The sequence below is a fragment of the Setaria italica genome, chromosome IX (genome assembly GCF_000263155.2).
Source record: "Setaria italica strain Yugu1 chromosome IX, Setaria_italica_v2.0, whole genome shotgun sequence".
Taxonomy (NCBI): domain Eukaryota; kingdom Viridiplantae; phylum Streptophyta; class Magnoliopsida; order Poales; family Poaceae; genus Setaria; species Setaria italica.
In genome coordinates this window covers 41,097,631-41,123,991 of record NC_028458.1, presented here as the reverse complement: position 1 = coordinate 41,123,991, position 26,361 = coordinate 41,097,631, and the positions used below count along the sequence as shown (strand labels likewise).

Here is a 26,361-nt window from a genome sequence, read left to right as displayed (position 1 = left end):
GCGGATGTCGTGAGGCTAGGTTCACCATGCATGGTTAAAGAACTCGAATCGATTCGTCTGCCTCTCACAGTTTGAGATTGCTTGATCGCTATGTCACCCTGAGTAAATGAGGAATCTGATGATGGCAATGTTGTTGTTATACCTTCACATCTTGTTTGGCTCTATGAATGCTTAGAATAGGTTGCACAACCTAGACTGGTAAATGAACATAGAACCAGAGCTAAAAACTGAAATAGGGTTACTTAGTGCTTTTGGCAAACAAACCCCTCAGCCAAACAGCTTGCATGTCTAGAAGGAGGAGTAGCCCTTACTCCTATAGGTTAAGTCTTGTTGAGCTTAGTAGCTCAGCCTTGTTGTGGCTTCTGTTTTCAGGTGAAGTTGCTGCGTCCGACCCCTCTCTGGTTGGTGCTTGGCTGCCCCAGCTCCCGCCAGGCTGGACGGTCGAGTGGGACCCCTCCTCGGACGGCGAGGAGAGGACTCAGTGATGTTCTGGCTGGCCTCGCCCGGACATCCGACCCCGACGAAGTCTTCCGCTAGTGTTTCTCTGTTATTTTTCTGGAAATCTTGTAAAACTCTGATGTTTGATCTTATGGCCGAACTAAATGGGTAAAACTTGTTCAACTCGGTGGACTTGTTGTATTCTCTGTAACCGCTCACCTTCGTGTGGGTTTGCTAAACTCGATCCTGTTTAAGTGGTTAAATCGGATGAAATCCGACGGCACTTCGTGTTAGCTCGAGTTAGGCAGGAGTGTCGCATGTTAGGCGGCTTAACCCTGTTTAATCAAGCTAATCCGAGGTGGTTCCGCCACAGGACAACTTTAGAATAACCATACAAGTAAAGAGTTTCACATACAATTCACATAATTGCAAATCAATTCAAGTAGCCTTTAATGGATATTCAATGAACACAATATACAAATCATGGATACAAATGAAATATCATCATCTCTATGATTGCCTCTAGGGCATACCTCCAACAGGGTCCTCTTTGCTATGGTAGCCGTGGAATATTTCTCCAAGTGGCTGGGGGCGGAACCTGTCACCACGATCAACTCCGCCAACATCATCAAATTCTTCTAGAAGAACACCGTCTGCCGCTTCGGGGTGCCATGGGAGGTCACAATGGACAACGGAAAGCAGTTTGATTCCAAGCGATTCCGAAGCTACTGTGAAGACCTGGGCATGAAGGTCTCCTTCGGCTCGGTGTATCACCTGCAATCCAACGGCGCATGTGAGCGTGCCAACGGCAGCATCTTCACGGTGATGAGCAAGCACAGCTTCAGTGAACTTAAAGGCATGTGGGCTGATGAGCTCCCAAATATCTTGTGGGCTCATCGCACCTCTGCGTCGCGCCCTACCGGTTTCACCCCTTTCTAGCTTCTGTTTGGGGAGGAGGCCATGACCCCAGAGGAAGCATCGTGCAGCTCCCTCCTGGTCACGCACCAAACAGAAGAAGGAGAGGAGGCAGTCACCAAGGAACTGCTGGAGGAAACGCGAATACAAGCTGTGGCCAACCTCGAGAAGTACCAGGTGGAGACGAGAACCTGGCACGACAAGACGATGCGAAACCACGCATTCACCAAAGGGAACCTGGTCCTACGTTGTCGGAGGAATTCTGACACTTTGGGCAAGTTCGAGAACAAGTGGGAAGGACCTTTCATCGTCACTGCAAGCAACCGCCTAGGAAGCTACCGCCTGACTTTCCCGGACGGAGAGAAAGACCCCCACACATGGAATGCGTACTTCCTCATTCAGTACTACCCCAGAGCCTGGGCAAGATAGGTCAGGCCTGCACACGGCCCACCCCTGGACGAAAGGCAATCGTCACCGTGAGTTTTTTATTTCTCTCTTCATAGCTGAAATTTGTTTGCAATATGTTTTTTTTCCCTTGTTCTCCATTCGCAAGCTAACCGCTAGGGTAGCACGGTGAATCTTCTATCGTTTAGCTACCAGCGGCATCTTCTAGCCGCTGCCAAGAGGTAGGGCATCATCATGTTGTAAGGGCTACCGTCCCAGTCATCGTATTAGTGAAGTGGTTTCGGCTTGACTGTGCCTTGCCGCTCCTTTCTAGAAGCGATGGTTTCCAATGAGTCGCATTGGGCGGCTAACGGCTAAGGCCCTCAAGCGCCGGCGTAGCACCGCACACCTGCTCCTTTCAGGAAGTGATGCTTTCTAATGAGCTGCATTGGGCGACTAAGGGCTGAGGCCCTTGAGCACCAGTGTAGCACCGCACGCCTGCTCATTTCTAGAAGTGATGCTTTCGGATGAGTTGCATTGGGTGGCTAAAGGATGAGGTCCTTGAGCGCCGGCGTAGCACCGCACACCCGCTCCTTTCAGAAAGCGATGCTTTCCGACGAGCCGCATGGGGTGGCTAAGGGTTGAGGCCCTCAAGCGCCAGTGTAGCACCGCATGCCCGCCCCTTTCCGGAAGCGATGCTTTCCGATGAGTTGCATTGGGTGGCTAAGGACAGAGGCCCTCGAGCGCCATTGTAGTACCGCACGCCCACTCCTTTCCAGAAGCGATGCTTTCTGACGAGCTGCATTGGACGGCTAAGGGCTGAGGCCCTTGAGCGCTGGTGTAGCACTGCATGCCTACTCCTTTTCCAGAAGCAATAAGGGCTGAGGCCTTCGAGTCCCGCCATAGCAACACACGCCCGCTCCTTTCCGAAAGCGATGCTTTCCGACGAGCTGCATCAAGCGGCTAAGGGCTGAGGTCCTCGAGCGCCGGTGTAGCACCGCACGCTCATTCCTTTCCGAAAGCGATGGTTTCCGACGAGCCACATTGGGCAGCTAAGGGCTGAGGCCCTCGAGCGCCGATGTAGCACCGCATGCCCACTCCTTTCCGAAAGCGATGCTTTCTGACGAGCTGCATTGGGCGGCTAAGGGCTGAGGACCTCGAGCGCCGGCAAAGCACCAGACACCCACTCCTTTCCGAAAGTGATGCTTTTTGACGAGTCGCGTTGGGCGGCTAAGGGCTGAGGTCCTCAAGCGCCGGCGTAGCTACGCACGCCTGCTCCTCTCTGGAAGCGATTGCCTTCTGATGAGTCACATTGGGCGGCTAAGGGCTAAGGCCCTCGGGTACCGATATAGGGCCAGGCAACCTGCTCATACTCAAAAGTAGGACAACCTAGTGAAATGAAAACTTAAATACAACCAGAGGCATGGCACTTCCAAAAGGCGCGGTCACAATCCGAAAAAAAACTAATCACAAATTGGTCTTTGCACTATAATGATTTTGCTGCGACGTTCTTGACATGACAATGGCCTAGGTACAGCACCGGAGGTGGGACCAGCTAACCTAGGTCACCCTAGTTAAGATAGTCTAAGAAGCTAAGGATAGCACAGCCACGGGCACACGCCCCAGAACACGGCACGAGCCGTCTACCGGAGGATCGTCGCTGGGGAGGCGATGGGACAACCGCAACGAAGACTCCCCGACAGCAGCTTTAGGCCCGAGGTCCACGGAAAAGGCCTACTAGGCGGCATGTTGAGAAGCTACTGCGTCAACATCCTCCGAAGGAACACCGCTGCCCAGAACCTCCTCGGTGGCCAGGCGTCTAGCAAGAGCCACGTCCATCTCCACTTGCGGGTTGGCCTCGTGAACGTCTTGTTCCGACCAGCCCCCAGATGACGACAAAGGAGTTGAGGCTTCCGAAGCTTCCCGTTTACCTTTCTCCGCCGCAGAAAATCACTCAGGGCGCGAAGCCGTAGAGAAGATCAGGGGACTCGTATCCTATGAAGATAAATAAAGTTAACAAGGCACCCTCCTAGCTCCCTTCTGAAAATAAGGGAGGGGGATCGGGGCATACACCCTAGCTACTAGCTCCCCGCCATAGCGTAGCATAATCCCAAAAGTGATCCAGGAGGATTCCCAGAGAAAATAAGAATAAAATCTTTTATTAATATTAGAAGAAAAATATTACACCTCAAACTCAGAAGAATGGCCAATAGGAAAACCCGCCTCTTCCACGGAGGGAGACGAAGGCGCATGCCGAGCGGCCCCACGAATGGGGGTGTCCTGACTAGCACCCCCAGCCGAGAGGGAGGACGAGGGGTGCACGGAAGAATCTAAGCCCCCCAAATGAGGAGGACGGCAATTGGGAAAGCCAATCTGGCTTTAGCTGGTTGGAGAGGCGGCCACATTTCTCGATGAAAGTGGAAAATCTTCCTCGGGATGCCTCTGGCAACCGGGCACGGGTTCCTGCCTCTCCAGCCAGTCTGACGAATCCTGGACGAAAGAGCCTTTAACTAGAACCCTCCTAGAGAGGAGCGCCTCTGGAAAAACCTTCGGAAGGGGCATAGCCTAGACCCCAAGATGGTCGGGGAACCCTCGTTTCGAGTGGGGTTTCCCATGCGGAGGCAGTCCCCTCATAGCGGAAGCCTTCCGACCATGTTGCACGGGCTGAAAAGGAAAAGGGGGAGAGGTCCCCAATAAGCAATGATGGATTTGTGGGATAATGCAAACATCCTTCTTCATTAATCAAAAAGACTTCATTACAATCCTAGAGCTTTTTCTCTTTACAAGTGAAAGAACTTGCGGGGCAGAGAAAACTAGCAAAAGAGAAACTAACAAAAGGTGGGCCCGGGGCGCCTAAGCCTCGAGAGGCTAGCCAGGGAAGAGTTCAAACCTGGGAATCACTCTGAATGCTCTCATTCCCTGCCGCACCCTTGGCCCTACCGGTGCTCTCCCCCGCATTGGCCATCGAAATGGCGTGAGCTTCCGCCATCACCAAGGTGGGATCTAGGGCAAGTCCACGGTCCAGGCAGTAATCCCGAAGGCTCGGGAGGCAGACTTCATGGCCCGAATCCGTTCCACAAGCACCGCCACGTCGCTGGGGATGCCCCGGATCTTCTCATTGGCCCAGATCTTCTCCTTGGCCGCTCGAAGGTGGTCGCACCCGGCCATGTGAAGCACCACGAAGGCTCCCCTCCAGGAGAGATAGTTTCCCATCGGAACGCTTCCAGAGGCTCAGAGGCTCCTCTCCTCGCAGGAAGAACGTCCTATATTTTCCTCGCCCCCTCGGGTCATGAAGGCTAGGAAGGCGGGAGGCCACGGAAACAGGAGGAGAAAGGGGCTCTAAAACCCACGGAGGTCCCCCGAAGCTAGCCAGCGTACGGGAGCTGGTTGTAGAAACCCGAATTCCCCAGACTATAAACGGAACCGCAAGAAGGGTGAAAGCCCCGTCTGCGACGCTCGAGGGCCTTCCGTAGACCTCCAGCCCCCTTCTGAAGGCATCGTTCGTATGGGAGAGGCAGTGAAATGGGGGCTCCAGTCGAGCCCCGGATTAGATCCTTGGGAGGAGAATCGTTGCTTTAGGCATCTTTCAAAGTAAAAAGATGACCCTAGCATCAACCCTAAGTATGGGGACTGCCACGCCCACCCCCCATACGGAAAGGAGCCGCCATGTTGGCCCTAGGTACAAGGGTCCTCCGTACCTGGAGGGGTCTTTGACCTCCCTACCTTTGGCGCCGTATCCCAGTGGGATTGGCTCCATGGGAGCCGTACTAGGGGCACGGGGGTCCTTTGCTCGAAAAGGTCCCATCCCCTGGGGCTATAAATAGGAGAGTAATGAACTCATTCAAGACACAACACTCTAGCCACTCAGTCTCCTAGAAGCTCTCTGGACAAGTGCTCTTGTTCTAGAGCCACCCTCTACTGTTTGGGCATTTTCTAACCACCAACATAGACATTCCTTGTCTAGGGTTGCCACTGAAAATCTTAATTACTATGTGTCGGGTGCATAAAAAGAATATGACTGTGATTGAACATAAGGATCTTACGACAAGAGGATCATCCCTATATTCAACTCAGTCCAATTCTATACTCATGAGGAAAAGAGTGATTGATAAAGAAACCCAGTCCAATTTTCTAGAAGAGTGAAAGATTTAGGTACAACAAAAGGAAAAAGTAAGTTGCTCATTATCAGACAATCACTTATTGCCAAACCTCGTGTGGGCGTAATCGTTTTCATTTACCAGGAACTTCTTCAATGGTATTGGAATACAGACCTGGATCGGAGCTAGCAGTATCCATTCCAAGTCAGCTGGGCGTTGATTAAGCACTACTCTCCTAATTTTTTATTTTAACCCATCCACAAAACAAAAGTAGCTAGTAGTGTATATTTCTGTATCAATGTCTTTTTAGAAGGGCAGAGAGTGGGAATGAATGATTTTCATAAAAAGGGTATGGTGCTAGATCAACCAATGAAGCATCCTATGTCAAGAGCACAAAGATCAAGCTAAGAAAATTGGTCTACTTAATGGCTTAATTCCCACTGGATGTGAGCCTGGAGTAAGAAATATAGAGTAGAATGCTTTTTGGCTCCATACCGGATATTGCATTGATTTGTATGGAAAGGCAAATGTGCATCGTTCAAAAAATAAATCTTAGGAGAGTTCTTAAATCCTAGGGGGCTACTATATCAAGTTTGGATAATTCTACGTCAAAGGTTAAACCTGTTATTGAATTCTTTGACACTTTGGAAGACTACAAAGGATCTTGCTTTGAATGGAACTTCAGATATTCTCTTAATAAATATCTAATATCCCTGTGAAATCAACAAAAGATATATTGGAAATAAAGGGGCACAATCAAGTGGGTCAAAGGTGATGGTAACACACCAAATTCTTTCATTCTAATATTCACTTATTACTCACAAAGCCAGCATTCCAAAAGACTTCTTGCCGGCCTCTTATCAAAAGGTGTGAAAATAGGTCGTTAGTCACTTCAAATCTTCTTTCACAACGAGGCAACTAAGTTTGGAAAACTCTGTTATCAGCTCTTTTCCAACCTTTTTAATGTGCATTGTGAAACTCCATGCAATTGTTAGCAAACAATTAGATAAATACAAAAGGCACTAATTATGGTGAGACTTTGATCTTAATGCCAAAAAAACAACCAAAGGTTGCCTGAAAGATGGTCTGTTTGCCAAAAGATGAAGAGGGATTGGGTGTCATTAATCTCAAAGCTCAAAATGATGCTCTCCTACTAAATAAACTACACAAGTTTTTCAATCATGAAATTTACCATGGGTCCATCTGATTTGGAGTAGTTATTACTCAAATGGTAAGCTCCATGGTTTGCCTAAAAAAAGGTCCCTTTCATGAAGAGATATCCTCAAATTGCTGGACCTTTACAAAGGCACTGTTCTACCATAGCCAGGTAATGGGAGATCAATTTCTCTATGGAATGTCCTATGGTATGGGCCAGGCCTAGTGCCAAAGCTTGCCTACTATACCCAAAGCTTTTATCTCTTGCAGACAACAAGAACATATCCCTCATGAGAGCACCATCAGTCCCAACAATTCCATTCACTTTTTCACCTGCCACTGTCAACTGAAGCTTTGGAGAAATACTCTCTTTTATGAAGTCATCTTGATTCAATGCATATGCCCACTCAGAAGATACATGGTCCTACATCTGAGGTAATGGATATTGTAGTTATAGTAAGACATATAAAATTATCCAAGGGCATGACGTTTCCCCGGTTTATTGTTGGCTTTGGGATGGTTCTTTTAGAAAAACATAAAATCTTCTTTTGGCTTTTGCTCAAGGACATATTGAACATTAGATACTTACTACTAAGAAGAAAAACTATGGATCAACAAATCTATGCATGTCTTTTCCCAAGCGGTGTGGATGAAAGAGTGCAGCATCTATTTATTTTATGTCCCTTTGCCAAACAATGTTGGAATACTATAAACTTGGTTAAGACTTATCTAGACCGTGTTTGGATCCCATTAGCTAAAGTTTAGCTGTCAAGCTGGGAGCACCTAGCTAAACAACTAAACTTTAGCTGGGTGGTAGGTAAGACAATAACTAAATTTTAGCTAGGGATCCAAACATGATCTCAGCTAAAGTTGAGCCAGCTAAATTTTAGTTGGTGGGATCAAATATGCCCTTAGTCTTATAAAAAAGACAATTTATCTAGATATGATATTATACGGTCCCTTAGAAGGCAAATAGCAGCTCCATGGAGGTGGTAATGAAGCCCATCAATTCCAAGATGTCAAGAGTTCTTCAAGCATAAATTTACTATGGTTAACCATAGAGCAAAGAAGGAATATTTTCCAAAATAGTACAACGGCTAGATCCTTTAATATAGTTTTTTTATCTTTTTTGTTCTCGACTATGTATACCTCTTTTCATTTAGGAATAAGTTCACATTACCACCCTGAATCCTACCCAAAGTCTAAGACTCAACATTGATATATGAAACTGTCTAATATACACCCTCTATCTCCTCAAACCAGACATTAGACCCCTAACCCATACCAGTCTATTTTTGGCATCCACGTTGGCAAAGAGACAAAAAGAGAACCGATTAAAAAGACTCCCCTACCCCGTTTATCTTTGTTGGTGGTTCTCTTCTCCTCTTTCTCCTCTCTCTGTCTCTCACATCAAAATAAGTTGCAGCCCCAGCCACCGGCCCATCCTCTTGGCGAGGTTTGCGGAGGGAGATGGCTAGCCCGAGGAGCGGGGGCTTATCTAAGTCGAGCTCATCATCGATCCACAGCGTCGGAGATGAGGGGATCTCTTGGTCCCTTATTCCTTACAAGGAGCGGCCACCCATTTCTTTGATTACAGGAGAAGAAGGCACCGAGAGGGATTATTTCTTGGAGTGAGCTAAACCCTAGAAAGAGGTGCTACAGATGCATGAGACCCCAGGTTAGTTTTTGAGATGGTGTTGATTTGTTTGATATTTTTCTATAGATCGGCAGGCTGATTTGGCCAGGTTGTGCAATTTAGGGGCTTTGATTTTTTTGTTGTCATTTGATTACAGCACCACCTCTTTTCTGAGGCAACTATTGATTGCTTCGACAGACAATGTTTGGGCTCTAAACAATAAGAATGCAAAACTGAGAGCTTCCATTTCAGAGGCAAGGGTCAGTTGAAGCTAATGCTTGTTCCTACCAAAAAGGTAGCTGAATGGAGAAGAGGCAGTTGAATAGAGCAAAGGCATTTGCTTTGGCATGATGTAGAATCAGGGTCAAAGGGATGCTGCGAGAACCGAGGCCTAACGCGAAGGGTGAATGACCGCCGGCGTGAAGGGGAAAGTGACTTGATGCTGCACGATCTGACTAGGACGTTCGGGCACTGACGTGGATGCTAGCGAGGATGAAAACCGAACGAGTATGGGGTTGGGGGGACTGATGTCTTGTTTGAGGAGATTGAGAGTGACCATTAGATCAAGGTTGAGGTTTAGACTTTGGGATATATAACTAGTACAGGCTCGCCCCCCCCCCCCTGCTATACCAGGAAAAGAAGACGATGTGCATCACATGACACTCTCCCATCATTGCTCGAGGCATTATTAGAACACACCAAGACACACTAGATGGAGAGTGCTTGCATTGCGTTCGTTAAATGGTAGCTTCACCTTTTTTTAGTTTGTATTCTTATGCTGGACCTCTAGCCCTAGCCTGAGACTAGACGGATGGATGACTTCATCTATATAAAGAGACAATCGTGTCAGCAAGTGGTTTTTTCTTTGGCCAAACAGTACCCTCTTAACAAAAAATTTGTCCTGAATCCAATCCAACAACCATTCAAAATCACTAACATAATCCTAGAAAACACATTTTTGTCGGAACTGCCATTTATGAGCTATTACCACAGTGGGTGCAAGAACCACAGCCAAGTGGGCGCAAGAACTACAGCCAGGCATAGGGTCATAGGGGTGTCCTAGGTAGTGTTTCATTGAGTGAGAAACAAACTCTTAGCTGATCCCAAAACTAGTGAAGGAAATTCCAAAATTGTAGAGCATTAATTGTTGGAGAAGCTATTTGTTCACTCTCTGAGGCAAGATAATCTCACTATGATTTTGCCTCAATCTTAGGGTGCGTTTGGCGGAACTCCCAAAGCTGATTCTCTGTTGAATCCAGTAGAAGCTCTGCCAAACAGTTTTTTATAAAGAAGTGATTCTCTGCTGATTCTGTGGAGTGATTCTCTGAAATGAACTAAGAGGCTGAGAGCTGGAAAAAATAGCTTCTCCTGGTTATATGAAGTGATTCTCCATTCTGATTTTAAGAGTTTATGCTAGAGAATCACTTTCAGCCACAGAATTATTTCTCTCAGAGAATCAACTCCCATAGAGAATCAGAATCAGATGGAGCTCTACCAAATAGGCCCTTATATTTTGAATACTAGTGGAGTGATCTCTCGAGAAAGGTTCACGTGCTCCCGCGGGTTGGGGGTGCTACCGTGCTCCCAACCCGCGGATGCACCTCTAAATATGCATAAAAAATTCATCCAAAAATATGAATGGAGACTTCTCGACATGTTCTACTATCATGCAAAAATTGATGATGAATAAAAATTTGTGCAAGAGGAAACAAAAAAGAGAAATAGTCCATGAATAGTTGCGGATCGTCAAGGAGTCTCCATTCATATTTTTGTATGAATTTTTTATGTACATTTAGAGGTGCATGGACGGGTTGGGAGCACGGGAGCACCCTAACCCGCGGGAGCACCTAAACCTTTCTCGTGATCTCTCTCTTAAATCACTTTTTTTCCCTATCCGTCTTCCCTTCCTTAGAAAATACCACCCTTTTTTAAGTGCCCTCTTTTATAGTACCTATTAGTAGAAGATTAGTAGTCATTAGTTCCAAGTATCATATAAGCTTTCAATGTCTACTTCAAAAGGCTGCCTTTTTTAGTGCGCAAGTGAGAGTCAACTCCTCCTGTACCAAGAAGAAATGTAACAAATTATTGGGGACAAGTTTTCTCTTTTCGCCTCTATAATAAACCAAATAAGCACTGGAATTCGTAGTTATGGATCCGAACCGTTTAGTATGGAATATTGTCATTTTTCAAGTAAAATACATAATATATGAAAGAATGAATGCGTGCTTTCTTTTCCTCACTTCTTGAGAGATTAAACCTTAATACAATATTTTAGCTTATCAAAGCAAGATTTGAAATACTACCTATTATGAAAGGATAACTACACCGGGTTTTGATGATATCTACATCAATTTTGGACGTTTCTTACCATTTGCGAAGGCTGCCGCCGACGCACGAGTCCACCTCTTGCTGGTGGCACCACAGGCTGAGCTCCGCATCATGCCACGCAGTTGCGTTGTGCCTCGTGCTCTCGGGCTCAGCACCACGCAATGCCTGCCATGCACTAGTGTCCGTCTGCTTCCACTGCTACTGCTAGACCTAGACAAGAAACCAGTTGTGTGTCAATGCCCATTGGGCAATGATTGAATATAATGGGAGAAGCAAGAGGCTGACATGAGCAGGCATGGTCCACATTAGTGAGCAATCATGGCCTTAGATTGAGGTCAGCGAGAGGGGCCAAGCTGGCACGGCATGGTAATTCTCCTTGTCTTAATGCCGGGCCGCCAGGTGAGTCCATGGGGTGGCATGGCACAGCTCGGTTCCTTAATCGTGCCATAGGTTGCGGCTGACCAAGCCCGGTTGTTTGGCCATATATAAAGAAGACTTCCTAAAGTTTTAGAAAACACACTTTGCAATGGTTTGACATCATCGACAATTTTGCAGTATCTTTGTGCTAGATGACAAACATAATAGAGAAAAAAAGAAAGATAAGAAGATGAGTATGCAATGGATCTTGTCAAGTATAGATCTAGATTACGATGGACAAGAACATGCAAGATTGGGAGAGACATGGGGTGGACTGTAGACTCTGATGAGAGGGAATCAAGTGGAGGAGCATGGGTCGAAGAAAGAGAAATGAAATAAGGTCATAGTGGGCCCTAACACGCAATCGGAGTTACAAGAAAAAAACATTGATTGTTTATCATGCATTTATGTTGTACATGTTAAGAAGGCTTGCCCTGGTTTGAAAATTGTGATGTTTTTTATTTTGGGCTTTACTTATTTCCTAAAAGAAAAGAGGCCAAGCGAACGGAAAACATAAGAAAACAGCATGCATAAAGCAATGGGAAAAACACGTGATCAGACGAGAAATATGATCATGAACGGAAGTTCCATTAGGTTAGACCACACATTCGATTCCCTCCAAGATTCCTATAGAACAAGCCATTCTATAGGAATTTAATAGGAACTATAAAGGTTCTTCCTTTGTTCCGAAGCACTCAATAAGAATACTTCAATCTAGAATTCGGACAGTTAACAAAAAACTAGACTGCAAACAAAATGGCTTGGCTTATAAACCACTTCAAAGTGGCTTATCTAGACTCTGAAAGATCGGAGTTCAAGTAACCACAAGCTATTTGGTTGGGCCAAAAAAATCTTCTTTTGATCTATCAATATATAATGTTGCAAAAGAACTGGTTACATGAATATCGAATAAACAGTCAGCTGCTCACGAATCTAAGTGCTAACTAGTTCCATAAAAAAACCTGCTCCCCATGTCCTAAAATATAAGAATTTCTAGATTTGTCCTAAACCAAACTATTGCAAGTGTAGCCAACTTTATAGAGAAAACATCAACATCTACCACAGTAAAGCAAACTATAAAACATGTTTTATAATTAACCTAATGATGCTCACTTGATATCATAAATATTACTATGAACTTGGTCAAACTTAGTATAGTTTGAATTAGGATAAACTAAAAAAAACTTATATTCTGTGATGGAGTATCTTGGAACAACAAAATACCATAATTGTATTACATGGGTCAATTCTTGTTTACATACTACTTGTGTCCTCAACAAACAATCATGATAAGCGCCGCTTTACATGGACTCTTAACATACAAGGATAATACATAATACCTTAGTTGCCACAACAACGCCATCAATCACTTTACAGCAAATTACAAGATGTTCGTTCAACATGCACTAGCTATTCCATTTGTATTCTACAGTAAATGGAAGCACTTTCTGGTTATTTTGGTTCAACTAAGCAGCTTGTTTGATTCTATTGTCAGCAAGCTTGCTTGTCTCGATCAAATTTCTTGATGCCAACAATATCTTAGTATGTTTATAGATCACTCTGGCATTCAGAAAGAAGAGAGGTTTGTCCTTCCTTAAAAACCTTAACATGGCAAAGCGTTCCTCCAGTTTCATCTGCAAAAGTTATCTTTCTTTGTTTCCTTGGCACTTCAGGATGTGAAACAGCGCTCTTCTTTGCTAGGCTCTGCAATTGAAAACATAGTCATGAAAGAAATATCAGGTCAGAGACCAAATTTCTATATAAAAAAAGTTAGGAGTCTTAAAAGTGGATAGGGACGAACCAATATTTTACAAAAGCGATTGCAGTCTTTGTTCATTATCGACAACCATTTCCTCGTAGTCTTCTCCACTTCTAATGCATCTTCAGAGGCAGCTCTGATCTGTCCATCGAAACATTGCACCACATCAATCAAACATATGGCAAGATTGGAGTTGCTTTGCTTTCAAAGCTCAAACCAGTATGTCAGCAAATGGACAAGTAAACATTTTTTTTTGAAAGAAATTTATAAATTGAAAGAGAAACATATAAATGCTCCGTTCTGCGTTTTCTACTTCACTTTTCATTGAAATAATATTTTGAATAAAAGCATTTGGAATCCAAGCTTCAGCCCACATCTACTGGTCAGTTAAGGTATTTAACTTCAAACAATTCCAACAGTATCACAGGCATTTCATAATCCTTATTCGTGGCTAGTCTCCTAGTGGAAACACTTTCAGCAATTAATCTAAGGAGAAAATCTGCATCTGTAATAACAAAGTAACAGGTACTAATGGTACAAAATAGTGCAAGTATGTAAACTTGACCGAAAAAACTGTTGTTAGGATTCCCTCAAAGTATGTCTTTTCATGCCAACAATTGACTTCCATGAGAAACAGTCCAGATTAAAAGAAAAAAAACTAGTCATGGAAAATATCAGCAAAGAAATGAAGACAGCCAAATTAATGCATGGTTATAAGGTTAAAGAAATATCATCAAAGTAACAGTCGTGGGAATTATATTAAGCTTCTATCTTCAATCATGTTACTGGAGTTACATTTTTTAGCAAACAATTCAAAATATGGTGAAACTTCAACAAGCAGAAGTGCTTATCTATTCATTGTGAGAGCAACAAACTCAACTATAATTTAGAATTTAAGAATGTCTCACCTCAGCAATGTTAGAATTAGGAAGTAGAGAATATGCTTCTGACGACAAACTTTCATCCACTATACTTTTCATGTGCTTCAAGCTCCTTATAAGTTTTGCAGCTATGTTTTCTATATCATGCATCTGTCTTTGAGAAAACTCAACAGCTTTCTCAGTGTCCAAGACCACTGATGAATTTCTCATGCAAGAACAAGTTGTCTGTTGATGAGGTGGGGATCCTGTTGACTTGAGAACTCCTTTGCTTGTAGGGGAGACGTTAGTCCTGCCCTTAAGTCTCCTATCTGTGCTGAACATTGATCGGTCTTGCTTGGGTGCTGGCTGAGGTAATGATATTCTAGTTTTGTCACAATCTTCAATAACAATTTTCCTCTCTGCAACAATAAGAAAGAGTATGATTATAACTCATCTTTGTACAAATATTAGAAACATAGACAGCAAATATTGCTTACTCAGTCTTTGGACTCCATCGCACAAATCAATACCAGTCAGAGCATTGCAAAGTTTTTCCTGAGACGTTGGTGACATAATCTGAAAACAAAAACAGGAGAAATATGTTAGTATGGCTATCTTGTTCATCATTTGTACTCTAACATTACTGAAGGAATGGTTCAGACCTTTCTCTTGGACAATAATTTCTTTGGACCATGTTCTTCAATTGACTCTTCGTCAATAAAAAATTCTGACTTCTTAATTTGCCCATCAGTTTCCAGAGAGGTAACAGAGGAATTTGGAGCTCCAGAAGATAATTTATGTGATTCTTCAGCATTGGAGATCTCTGGCGTGACACCGGTAGGGTTTAACTTATCAGTACAAGACTTGAATAACTGATGTTGAAGCACTAATTCTTCTGGTCCTTCATTATTAACAGATCTACAAATGTCATAATGTATTGTAGAATGTAACTTATCCTTCAATGGCCACTCCACATTATCCAGAAGTGAGATTTTATTATCTGAAGACTTTTTGTCTTCAGAACAGTTACTGTTGAAGTCAACAACAGTGCTCTGAATCACAGCAGTATCTGGAAGTCCAACAGAAGATCTATTTTCAGATGTCATCCTCTGTGCATGATTATTTAGAACATCATATACTATACTTTCAAGCCTTCCATCTTGTGCAACAAAATTGATAGGCTGAGTCAAGTCAAGAGTCTTGTCAAAGGAAAATGTATAATCACCCACTGTATGTCCAATTTCCGCATCTAGTAACATATGCTTTGGTCTTACACCGCAGCAGACTACTGAATCCAATTGGCACTCACCCTGCATCTGGACAACCTCCTCAAGTGAAGTGCAATTCATTTCTGTGCTTCCACATAAATCAGATTCAACCATCTTAGGTAGAGACACCATATCCGTGCTAGACTCATCAATAGGAGACAACTCTTCCAAAATCTTTACACTTTCAGGTTCATTCCCATGAGCAACTCCTGTATTCCAGTACTCATCATTATCTATACAATCATGGCAAGACTGACTGAAAGAACAAGCCAAAGATCCATTCCCAGTAGAAGATTTATCCACATCTGAATTAGATACATTCTCAGATGTTTTCTGACGATTACTCACTTCATCTATGATACCCAACGAAGAAACAATCTCAGTTGCCTTTCCAGCTGTGATGTCATCAAAACTGTTTTCTTTGACACCGCAGGTTTGTTCACAGGAATGATCAGAAACATCGGCTAATTGATTTGGTTGGTTCATGAAACAAGATTGTGGTATACGTTCATCACCCTCCATTAGCTCCTGTTGCAGCTCAAAAGATAAACGCTCAGAGTTCTTTATGGAACAGCTGGAAGTTCCAAATCCCTCAGAACAATCCATATCTTCTATTTTTATTTCACACAGAATATCAGTTTTTTCACAGCTCACTAGAGATCCAGCTGTGTTTTTCACTTCAGCACAACAAATTTGCTCCCCAGCTATTTCTTCAGTACATTCTGGAAGTGCATTAAACAAAAAACAGTTATCCACATGATTGAAAGAGAGTGTTTATTTCAAGAAAGAGTATTTGCAGAAGTAAGAAGAAAAATCTGTAGACATTCATCTGAGAAATTTGGACAAATAAGAAATGTATTTCGTATGAACAGGCTAGTTACTCACTAATAGCAATCTTAGACTGCTCCAGATCTTTAGCTCTCCTTCCAAGCTTTTCCAATGTTGGGTCATGCATCGTCGCTTTGAATGGGGAGCTCTGTGTGGGGCTAAGAGTATCGTGTCTCTTGGATGTCGTATCTTCCACTTCTACAGCACATGGAGAAGATGTTAATGCTTCCATCTTTCTATTTTCTTTAGCGGGAGATGTTTTTGGCCTCTTCTGCTTCAACGCAATAAGAGGCTTATCGAGATCAAATTGTTCAATGCTACATCTTTCCGACGTGATTTTTGAAGTCTTCCGATTCTTGGCTTTACACTGAGCTCTGATAACCTTGAGAGATACATCATGACAATCTTGTTCACCATCCTTGTCACTGAATGAAGCAACACTTAGTTCTGAGGTTGAAGGAGAGGCAATTTCTTCAGAATCAATTACTTCAGTTTTGACCCGCTTAAAGGTAGAAGAATCCCTGTCAGAATCTTCATCATATATTATGTGAATCTTCTTAAGCCTTGGAGATCTTCTAGGAGGACCCGAATCAAGATTTGTGGAAGCAGAAGCAGGCATGTTTCCTGTAGAAATGCAGAAAATCAAGTATTATGATCAGGTGCATGCTCCATAGATGCATGAATATCATCACTTAAAATGCTGATACTGCTTAAAAAGAATGAGAAAACTTAATGTAACAAGCAAAACATGATGTTGACAAAGAATCATAATATGTGATATAAGAGAACAGGAACACTGATGTGACCCTATCAAGACAACACAGAAACAATACATGAATGCGTGTACATGATCTTCTATTAATCAACTGTATGTATGTGTCATAGAAGAATGAATCAATAAAGCACACAAGAAATGAGTGAGACACAAGCCACTGCTGTACATCAAGGACCAGACTTCCACTACCCAGCACAAGGGATGAATGAATGAACACAGGGTAACATGGCATGTTAAATAGACAGTCTAGCACACATATTCCATTTTAGAAATGCACTTTCTGTTCACACTGGCTCGTGTGAATCAAGCACTCTGCAGTGAAACTCCCGGAACTCTGCAGGGATTAAAAAGAAGAGGACAGATTTTGCATCCCTGTACTCGTTAAGGTACTCCCAGAGCCATTCAGCGTCAAAAACTAGAAGACAATTATGAGTACCCAAAACGAACACCTTTTTTTTACCCCGAGCGGAGATTGCTTCCCCTAATCCCCGGTACCATCAACCATCCCAAATCAATAACAACTCAGATAGTCCTAGCCACGGCTCATCCGGCCGAATCCACTAACAAATCTGCGATTTCTCCCCGTGGAAATGCCAAGATAAACATAGATCTACAACAGCCCGCAGCTAGCGAAAGTACAGAGAGGGCGGCGGCGGCGTGTTCAGCGGGAGGTACTGACCTTGGATGGCAGCGAACGGCGGCTACCGAGGGAGGAGGAGACAGCGCCCCGAATGCCGGCTTCTTGGCACCGCCGCAATGGGGGAGGAGGGCTCGGGTCCTTGACCGTGGGAAGCCCGGCGTTTCGTCGGGAGGAGAGAGAAGGAAGCTTAGGGTAAGGAGACGGGTGGCAAGTATTATTGCCGCGACGCGCGGAGGGTGAGGGCGGGAAGTAGGTGGCCAAATTTCGCGCCAATGTGCGCGCGGGCGGGAAAGTGCAGTCGCAGCCCGCTTCTGGAGTTCTTTGTATTGGGGAGGGATGACGACTGGCGGCGGCCGGGGGAAGAAGGAAGAGGATGGTGTGGATGGAACTGGGGAACTGGCGGCCCAACAGGGGTTGCGGCGGTGGGCCGCTGGGCCGCTTTTGCTTATATAGAGAATGTGAACGGGCGTTCTCATGGTTTGCAATTAGCCCCTAGCTAGAGCTAGTGGTGGTAATTCGCATCTCACGGCTTGGTAATTCAACCGCAGCACAAGAGAAAAAACATAGCCAAGCAAAGGAATCTTGGAACATAATTTTTGAGGGATCTTGAAGCACAGATGTTTTCTTTTGTCATACGCACATTGTAGTCCAACGCCTAAAGTTGCTTTAGTACAAAACAAAATCTCTGGATTACACACCATCCACCATTATATACTGTACCATATATGAACACGCCCTCTGCCAACCTGGCCCCTCTGAAACCATACCATACTTGGGTTTAATATGCTTTGCCCCGGTTAACAATTATTTGTTGAATTGTATTTGTCGATGGGGAGTGCTTTTGTTTCTGAACAAATGGGGAGTGCTTTGCATTCCCATTTGCGCAAAGCAAGCAACCTCCAGGCTGTACAGCAATGAAGCACAACATTTCGAAAGCGTATCAGTCATGTACAAACCCAAAAGGAACAATCTCATGTTGCCTGCATTTTGGTGCAGATGCAATACAACCGTAAGTTATACACACACGAAACGCATGTACTAATACCATCACTCCAGTGTCACTACAGGTAGAACGTCCTTTCAACAGAGCAGGCATAAAAACTGCACAGTTTGCAAGCTGAAACGAGCAAATTATCATATCAGCCGGCAGAGTCGGCATAGAGAGCAACCATAACTGAAATATTTTAGGAGTTTGTTTGAGCTCATTGTATTGTGAACTCAAGTTTAAGAATAACTTCTACACATACTCTGTACAGATTTCAAGGCACAGCTGGAGCCAATGCTCAGACATGAACACCACCTTGTAAATACCTTTGTATCCTTTCATGACTGTTGTAGAAGGGGTTGCTGATAAAAAAAATCCTGGTGCTTCAATGAGGGAAATGCAATGTACAGGGTACCTCAATTCTCAGCTCTTCTTTAATCGGGCAGAACTCGACTGTTTCGTATGCCAAGAAGTTCCTTTCGCGGGGGAACGTAGGAAGAGGGAAGACGTTGAGAAATGTCTTTGGCATAGAGAGATTGAAGAGAAGCAACTGAAGGCACCTGTCAGCCTTCTTTTCTCGCTATCTTCAGCTTGGCCATCCGGGTCGTGACGGACTGCATTGATCTTGAGGGACTCTGGTAGAATGCAGTTGCAAACAGCGCCTGCACATATAAGGTGGTGCATGTCAGTGACTGCCATCAACAAAAGCTAATACAGAGGCCAGGAAGCTATTCATTATATGAGCACAAACATATTGAGGTTAAGTGACATGAACACACTAAACTGTGCAGTTTCATTTGAATAGCCAAGTTGTCTCATTTTGCACAAACTGCTAGCTTTCAGATGGATACACATAAAACCAGTTCTATTGAGCATTGTTGCAGATTTTCCACACTTTCACACAGAACCAGTTCTAGTGAACGTTGTTGCAGAAAAACATAACCCCCCCCCCCCCCCCCCCCTCTCAAAAGATCATAACAGAAATAGTAGGTAGAGCAGCCAAATCAGCGAATGTGCTAGTAGGTGTATTTATAGTATTGAACATTCACGATACAGCCCAGGTCTAACATTATAAAACATCAGGAAGACTCCATTAATAGATATAAAATATCATTGCCTTCATGCAGGTACCTAAGATAAATGTAATCACCACATCAAGTAGTAAAATAGCCAGGGGAATTAGAATTATTTGGACCTCGAGTGACACATAAGGACCACTGGTGTATTTGGCTTACTCTGAAACAACTGAACTCTGTTTTTCACCTTTATCTCCGACAGCAAACTGATAGATATAGTAATGAAAAAAAAAGGCAAGAAATCTATTTCAAGACACTAACTCCGGTAATCAGAGCTTAACATTCAGACCAGCAAAAGCAGCAGCAAACAGGTTATTTGCCTTGTCTGAAATGTCAAGTTTTCTTGACTGGAGGTAGTACAATCAAACTTTGCAGCAACCCTTAAATAGCAAAACAAATGGCTGAGAAAGCATGTCTTTCAAGAATTCCTACCCATTCTGGCAAGCCGATTAACCCATTTTGGAATTAAATTCCCTGTCAACCTTTTGCAGATATCCTCACAGAAATGGTTGCAGTTTTTACTTATCAAATGATAGGTATCCCCATTGTAATTTACTGACTGAATCTCCATGAACTCTCTGACTTGGAGAGGATCCAGGCAGGTAGTTCCCATGTATATTGATTTCCTAAATTTGAAACCAGGACACTGCCGAGGTTCCACCTCAAAAACTCCACTAATCGAATAGTCATGTGCTCCAAATGCATACTCCACACCATGAACTGTAAAGAAACAAGGTAGAAAATACCATAAGTACAACCTATGGTCCTATATTCAAAAGTTAAGTAAACAATAAGTACAAATCATACAATAAGAATAATTGATAAAATTAATGGCTTTCCACAACTGAGGATTTTAGTGTGAAAACAAAATGAAATACAATCTTCTACTAGTCAAGGAGTGTGAATGTAGCTTTGTGAATCAAACAAAAAAACAAATTTGTCATTTGCTTTCTATCTCTCAATCCCTCTACTAGTCTACTTATATAATCCCACTGTATGTCTATCACACTCTTTTAATACTCTATTCTCCTTCAAATGTGCCATCTAAATATCCACAGCACATTATCTAATTTATGTGAAGCAGCATAACAAAAGATATGATGCTGAAAGTTCAAGCTTCAAACACGATGTGACCTTTGCTCCTTTTGGTTCCAATCTGAAGTCATGATGTATCTAGACTTGGTCTACTTATCTAATCCCACTGTATGTCTATCACACTCTTTTAATACTCTATTCTCCTTCAAATGTGCCATCTAAATATCCACATCACATTATCTAATTTATGTGAAGCAGCATAACAAAAGATATGATGCTGAAAGTTCAAGCTTCAAACACGATGTGACCTTTGCTCCTTTTGGTTCCAATCTGAAGTCATGATGTATCTAGACTTGCATGCTGCACCAGGCAGAAATAGTTGCTCCAAAAAAAAAAGTCTTTCTTATCTTAAGTACATCAGCATTCACCACGAAATAACTACCAGCAAAGCAACTTAGGCTTCAGTCAGCAATGATCAGTTTTCTATCAATATTAGAGATCACACTTGTTAAATATCTTTTGTTCTCCTTTATCTTAATATTTGAATAACCCATTCATAAATAACATATAGCTAAAGAAGAATTCTACTGGAGACATGTTACCAACAAACGTTCATTATCCATTTCCAAGCTATATGAAAGTAGCACGAACCACCAATCAACCAACTAGGACAATGTATAAATAGACCATAATGGTATGAATAACTAGTCATTTAAAGAAGAAAGGGGATTTAAATAATAGCATCGCGAAACTTCATGATTTGGAAGAGCCTCTCAAGAGTACTTGTAGGGTAAGGAGAAATTTTGTTACTGCCACCCAAATGTGTGCCATACCATTCTGCCAACTAATCCTACCTCAGTTAGTACAGGGTTGAAGTGTGTGTGTACACCTCCACCCAAGTTCTGGTCCTCTCCAACTCAATTTTGGTGTTTATTTCTCCTTGATAAATTACGCTCTCCCATATCCTAGCTCACGTTGTTTAATAATAGGGAAACTAATTTCAAGAAAATTACGCATAGTAGTAGGAAAAAACTATTGCTAATGAAAATATTCAACTTGATGGTGGATCTTTTTATATCTTAAAGTTTTGTTATGGCATTTTTCCACAAATAACAAAAATTTAAAATGCACAAAAAAAAGATTTCACCAAATAATCAATTGCAGCGTTCTTTGTCCATTCTAGGTTGATTTCCAAACTTGAGTTTTGCCAACCACATAACAAACTGTTTGATACTTTAAAAGTAGCATTTTGGTTAATGGACAAGGCCAAAGTTGTGCGTGGATAAATAGAGTAAAATATGGCACAATGTACTGTATCCCAATGTTTTAAAAACCAAAAAAAGTTCGGGACACCCTGTCTTCACGCTTATTTGCAAGAGAATAATGTTTTATGCACTGATATTGCTGATTCTCCCTAGATGGAATCAGTGTGATATTCAAACTAGGGAAGGACTATGCGCAAAAGATTCTAGAGACAGCTGAACACGGAATAAACTTTACATCAAACTAGTACTGAGTGCTACGCAGATGTAAATGGACAGCAAATAACTTCATTCATGAAGTATAGTGCGAGTTAAATCTTTTATGGGAAGAAAAATAGTGTTGACATTATGGAAACATAAAAGAAATTGAGGAAATTAGAAGGGTGTTGAAGTTCAAAAAAGCTGGCTTCCGATATAGCTCTATGTATTGTTATAATGAAACAAAGTGTAGGACATCATACCTTCAATGCCAGAATGAAATATCCCTAGACCAGCCCAGTAAAAATAGCCATTTACTGGTGTCAAATCATAAACATTTAGATAAACTGGTGTATTTCCAGGTGGTGGGCTGGCAGATCGGACTTTCGAAAACAAACAAAAATGAGCAGAAGATTTCTGGCCTAATTGGAAACATGTGCTGAGATTCCTTTCCTTCTTTGAGTCCAACATCATGACTATACATGCAAGGAAAAATGGGAAGAAGGATCAAACATACATTATGCACCAGATAGTATTCAAATGGAAGGAGGGGAAACCTAACACACCTGATGTTCTATGCTTGCCCACCTGTAGGAAAGGGTAATCATACTGATTTGAAAAGAAGTGCTGGACTAAGTCTTGTTGATCAATGATGCACTTCTGTCAATAAACTACTGCCGCAAACAAACAGAAAAAAGGAGGAAAAGTAAGAATAGGATCAGTTCAACAATAACATAATAAAAAGAAACAACACGAGCTAGATAATTTTCAGTATTCAGAAATCAGGCATGAGGGACTTTCTAAGAAATTGTTGCTTCTAAAGAAATACCAAAAGCATTTTCAAGACACTATCCAGATATAGCACAACAAAATCATATTTGTTCCTAAGAAAAATGTGATAACAAATCATGAATATGTCATGTAGAACACATTGCTAGTTTGGTTAAGATTGTAATATCACTGTATTTAATATAATAAAATGTCACAGATTAATTCAGTTTGAAATATTGTTCAGGGTTTTCACTGAAATGTTTCCACAAAATGCCTTTATAAATTACTTAATGGCGATCAGTAATTCAGTATGGTTAAACTATGCCAAAAACTAGAGCATTTACTGCTTCTTTTTCTCGTATCGCTGATTGATTGACCTAAAACAAAAAATGAATCAGACCAGAGGGAGCACCAATGTTTTGCTTGTTAACTTTTACAGGAGACAAGCATAGCTATTTATTGTTTGTCTTGTAGTAACTTATTTAAAGAAGTATCTGCAACCAATTCAAACTGAACCTCACTGAGGACCTCAGAGATGATAACAATATGTGCCTCAAAGAGCTCCAAGGGTCCGTATCCAGAAGGTTATAAAGCCCTGCACCCTCAAGGTGTTGAAGGCTTGCCTCACAATGTCTCCAAAACCCACACAACTCCAAAAACCCTGAAGCCTTGAGAACTCATTTCTCACAAGACACTCAAGACCTCCACTTTTGAGAGATCTGGACTGAACCCTGCAAGTCTACAAGGCCATGGACTCATACTTGGTGGAGGTATCACAAAAAAAAAAAGAAGATGGGCATAATACTGTAATTGCTGTTACTGGACCGGTCTACGGTCATCAAACATCATCGACCCAAAGCTATGATTGTCATTTGTACAAGGAAAAAGAGGGCCTATAAGCTGGCGTGTTACACTCTCTAAGTCCCGGTCACATGAAACTTCTACTGGTGTTTGTTTGCAAAAAACAATCTAGTAGCGCTGTTTGTGTCTTATTATATTTTGTTATCCTGGTAGAACATCTGGTATGAGGTACAATCCTAGATCAGCAATCAGCAGAAGTCATTGATTATACAGAATGCAAAATTCCACCAGTCATTATGTTCAAGCAGACAACAGAGGTAATTCTAATCCAGACAAGAAAGTTTTCAGTCGTTTTTATAAGACAATAGAAGGAAAGCGATGTGTGCTGATAATTTAACCCTCAAATATGGAAAGCTGAAAGCGATGCATTACAGAGCCGTGGCACAAGTGGGCATAAACAGATGACATATATCAAGAACAAGAGATCAGAGTAAAGAATAGGCATACTTTTCCAGAATTCCCTCAGGGAAAAAAAATACCATTTCAACTCAACAACTACAGATGGTTATCTCAGGTAAGTCAAAGTGGGTAAACACACCTAAACACAATAAGTCCAAAATTAAGATGTCAGATTTGTACTATCTAAAGTTGGTGGGATGTCGACACAATCCTCATGGCACCAAGTACTACCTTGCTCTTGGATACCTAAAGAACTCCATAAGCCGCCAAAACGACCACACTAAAGAAATGGAATTCGCACCATGCCAACACGAAATTTATCTGCAGCGACACTTGTCTGCATGGAAAAGGGAATCCAAGCGGCCAACAAATCGGCAAGCGCGCGTGCGCGGCCCGGACCGACAAAGCGCGTATCCCCGTAAGGTCTGCCATAGAAGGTGCTAATTTCCTCCGTAGATCGGAAGCAGCGGGCCGCATTCCATAGGAAGCGGCCACGAGCTACAAAATTGGGCGGGGGGATGCAGAAGGGAGTACAGAAACAGGAGTGGCAGTTACCAAATCGAGGACAACCAGGGGGCCGCGGACGGCTCACGGCGTCCGCAGGGGCGGCCGGCAGCGCAGAGCACGGCAGGGGAGGAGGAGGTGGGGAAGACTCCGGAGGTGGTGGGCGACGACCGGAGGAGGAAGTGGAAGACAGTTGGCGTCGCTCTTCCCTCTTTCCCCTCAAAATTTATTCGGGGTTTACTCTCTTTCGGATTTTTTTTTTAAGTTTTTTTGTTGTCGACTGCTTTGTTGAAATTTTAAAGGGTCTGATTGAGGAGACGATTCGATTTTGAAAAAATAGATTTTTTTTTCAAACCCCGCGGAGAACGGGGGAAAGGGTTTTGAGGGGTGATGTGTGAACGTGCTGTGCGTGCACCCAACTTAAGTGTTCTCTTTAAAAAAAAGAAACGGAGCCTGGGATATGCCTACGGATAATTATGGAATTACTGATTGATATTGCTAATTGGCACAACTAGTCTTAGACATACTCTCGTTTCGTGACAAAAACAAAATAAAGTCAGTTTGGTTGGGTACCATTCCTAAACTATGCAACTCAATTAATAGACAATTATTTAATTTTTTTTACAAAACAAAGTACATCTGCCCACTGCACATTCATCATTATAAATGTATGCACGCATATTATATCCCTATGAACATGTTTGAGAGATTGTATTAGTGTATCTTAGGATCGATAAATTGATATTGTGCACATCTCGTTGTGCTAGCGCATTAACATTGCGCATCTCAACTAAGGGAGTGTTTGGATACTATGTGCTAAACTTTAGCAGTGTCACCTCGGATGTTCGGATGCTAATTAGGAGGACTAAACATGAGCTAATTATAAAACTAATTGTAGAACCCTGTGCTAATTCGCGAGACGAATCTATTAAACCTCATTAATCCGTCATTAGCAAATGGTTACTGTAGCACCATGTAGCATCACATTGTCAAATTATGGACTAATTAGGCTTAATAGATTCGTCTCGCGACTTAGACTCCATATGTGTAATTAGTTTTATAATTAGCCTATATTTAATACTTCTAATTAGCATCCAAACGTCCGATGTAACAGGTGCTAAATTTTAGTGGGTCCAACACCCCTTGAGGATATGTTTGGTTTAGCTCACTATTGATGATTGTGATTTTTTAAAGATATCGTAACGTTGCAGCCTATATTGGCCAATCAGCAACCTTCGAAACTTTAGTTACATGAACATGAGCCACTTCTCTTTGGGTTTGTGATTCTCCTTTTATTTTTGAACTAAGGGTTTGCAATTCTCACTGTTGCAATCAACTCTATCACCATCTGGAAAGCATAACAAGAGCGAAGCAGGGCATTAGGGCCCAACCAGCTTAAATTGACCGCGTGGCGGAGGTGTTGCTTTTGGTTCGCCACGAAGCGGATTCAATTCTAAATCCTGTTTGGGACCGCAATCACCGTGCAGTGCGGCATGGGATCACGAAAAATCCCACCAAACGGGCCGTGCCCGTTTGACGGCACGGTACTATCCCGCGAGACGTCGTCCCCCACCACGATGTGCCTAGAGTCAAAACGCAGCGCTCCCTGCGGTACGCAAAATTGACTCGTTTTGTCCCCGATACCCTCTTTGCCCCTCCGTTCCTCTCGCTCGCGGGATCAAAGGTCGCCGCCGTCACCACCTAGGCTGCCTCCTCTTCAAATTCGGTGCTTCTCCCACTATAGATCCGGTGCCTCCTCCAACCAATCAT

General features: G+C 42.9%; 2 protein-coding genes across 3 annotated transcripts; both read right to left on the bottom strand.

Moving 5' to 3' along the window:
* Window positions 1-12,573: 12,573 nt before the first annotated feature.
* LOC101779857 lies at window positions 12,574-17,844 on the bottom strand. The gene is made up of 7 exons (XM_004983843.3): window positions 17,540-17,844; window positions 16,143-16,709; window positions 14,652-15,979; window positions 14,487-14,565; window positions 14,038-14,408; window positions 13,172-13,270; window positions 12,574-13,074 (listed from the first exon to the last, which is right to left on the bottom strand). Exons 2-7 carry the CDS (start codon window positions 16,702-16,704, stop codon window positions 12,919-12,921), a joined length of 2,595 nt encoding a protein of 864 aa, XP_004983900.1. The 5' UTR covers window positions 16,705-16,709; window positions 17,540-17,844; the 3' UTR covers window positions 12,574-12,918.
* Window positions 17,845-18,514: 670 nt separating this feature from the next.
* On the bottom strand, window positions 18,515-24,814 carry LOC101779196 (deSI-like protein At4g17486). Of its 2 annotated transcripts, none has more exons than XM_004983841.2 (5): window positions 24,643-24,814; window positions 22,623-22,730; window positions 22,320-22,532; window positions 19,994-20,281; window positions 18,515-19,147 (listed from the first exon to the last, which is right to left on the bottom strand). In XM_004983841.2, the coding sequence occupies exons 3-5, from the start codon at window positions 22,528-22,530 to the stop codon at window positions 18,909-18,911; spliced, it is 738 nt and encodes a 245-aa protein (XP_004983898.1). In that variant the 5' UTR covers window positions 22,531-22,532; window positions 22,623-22,730; window positions 24,643-24,814; the 3' UTR covers window positions 18,515-18,908. The 2 variants fall into 2 exon arrangements, with proteins under 2 accessions (XP_004983898.1, XP_004983899.1); XM_004983842.2 differs by having other exon boundaries at window positions 22,623-22,727.
* Window positions 24,815-26,361: the final 1,547 nt, after the last annotated feature.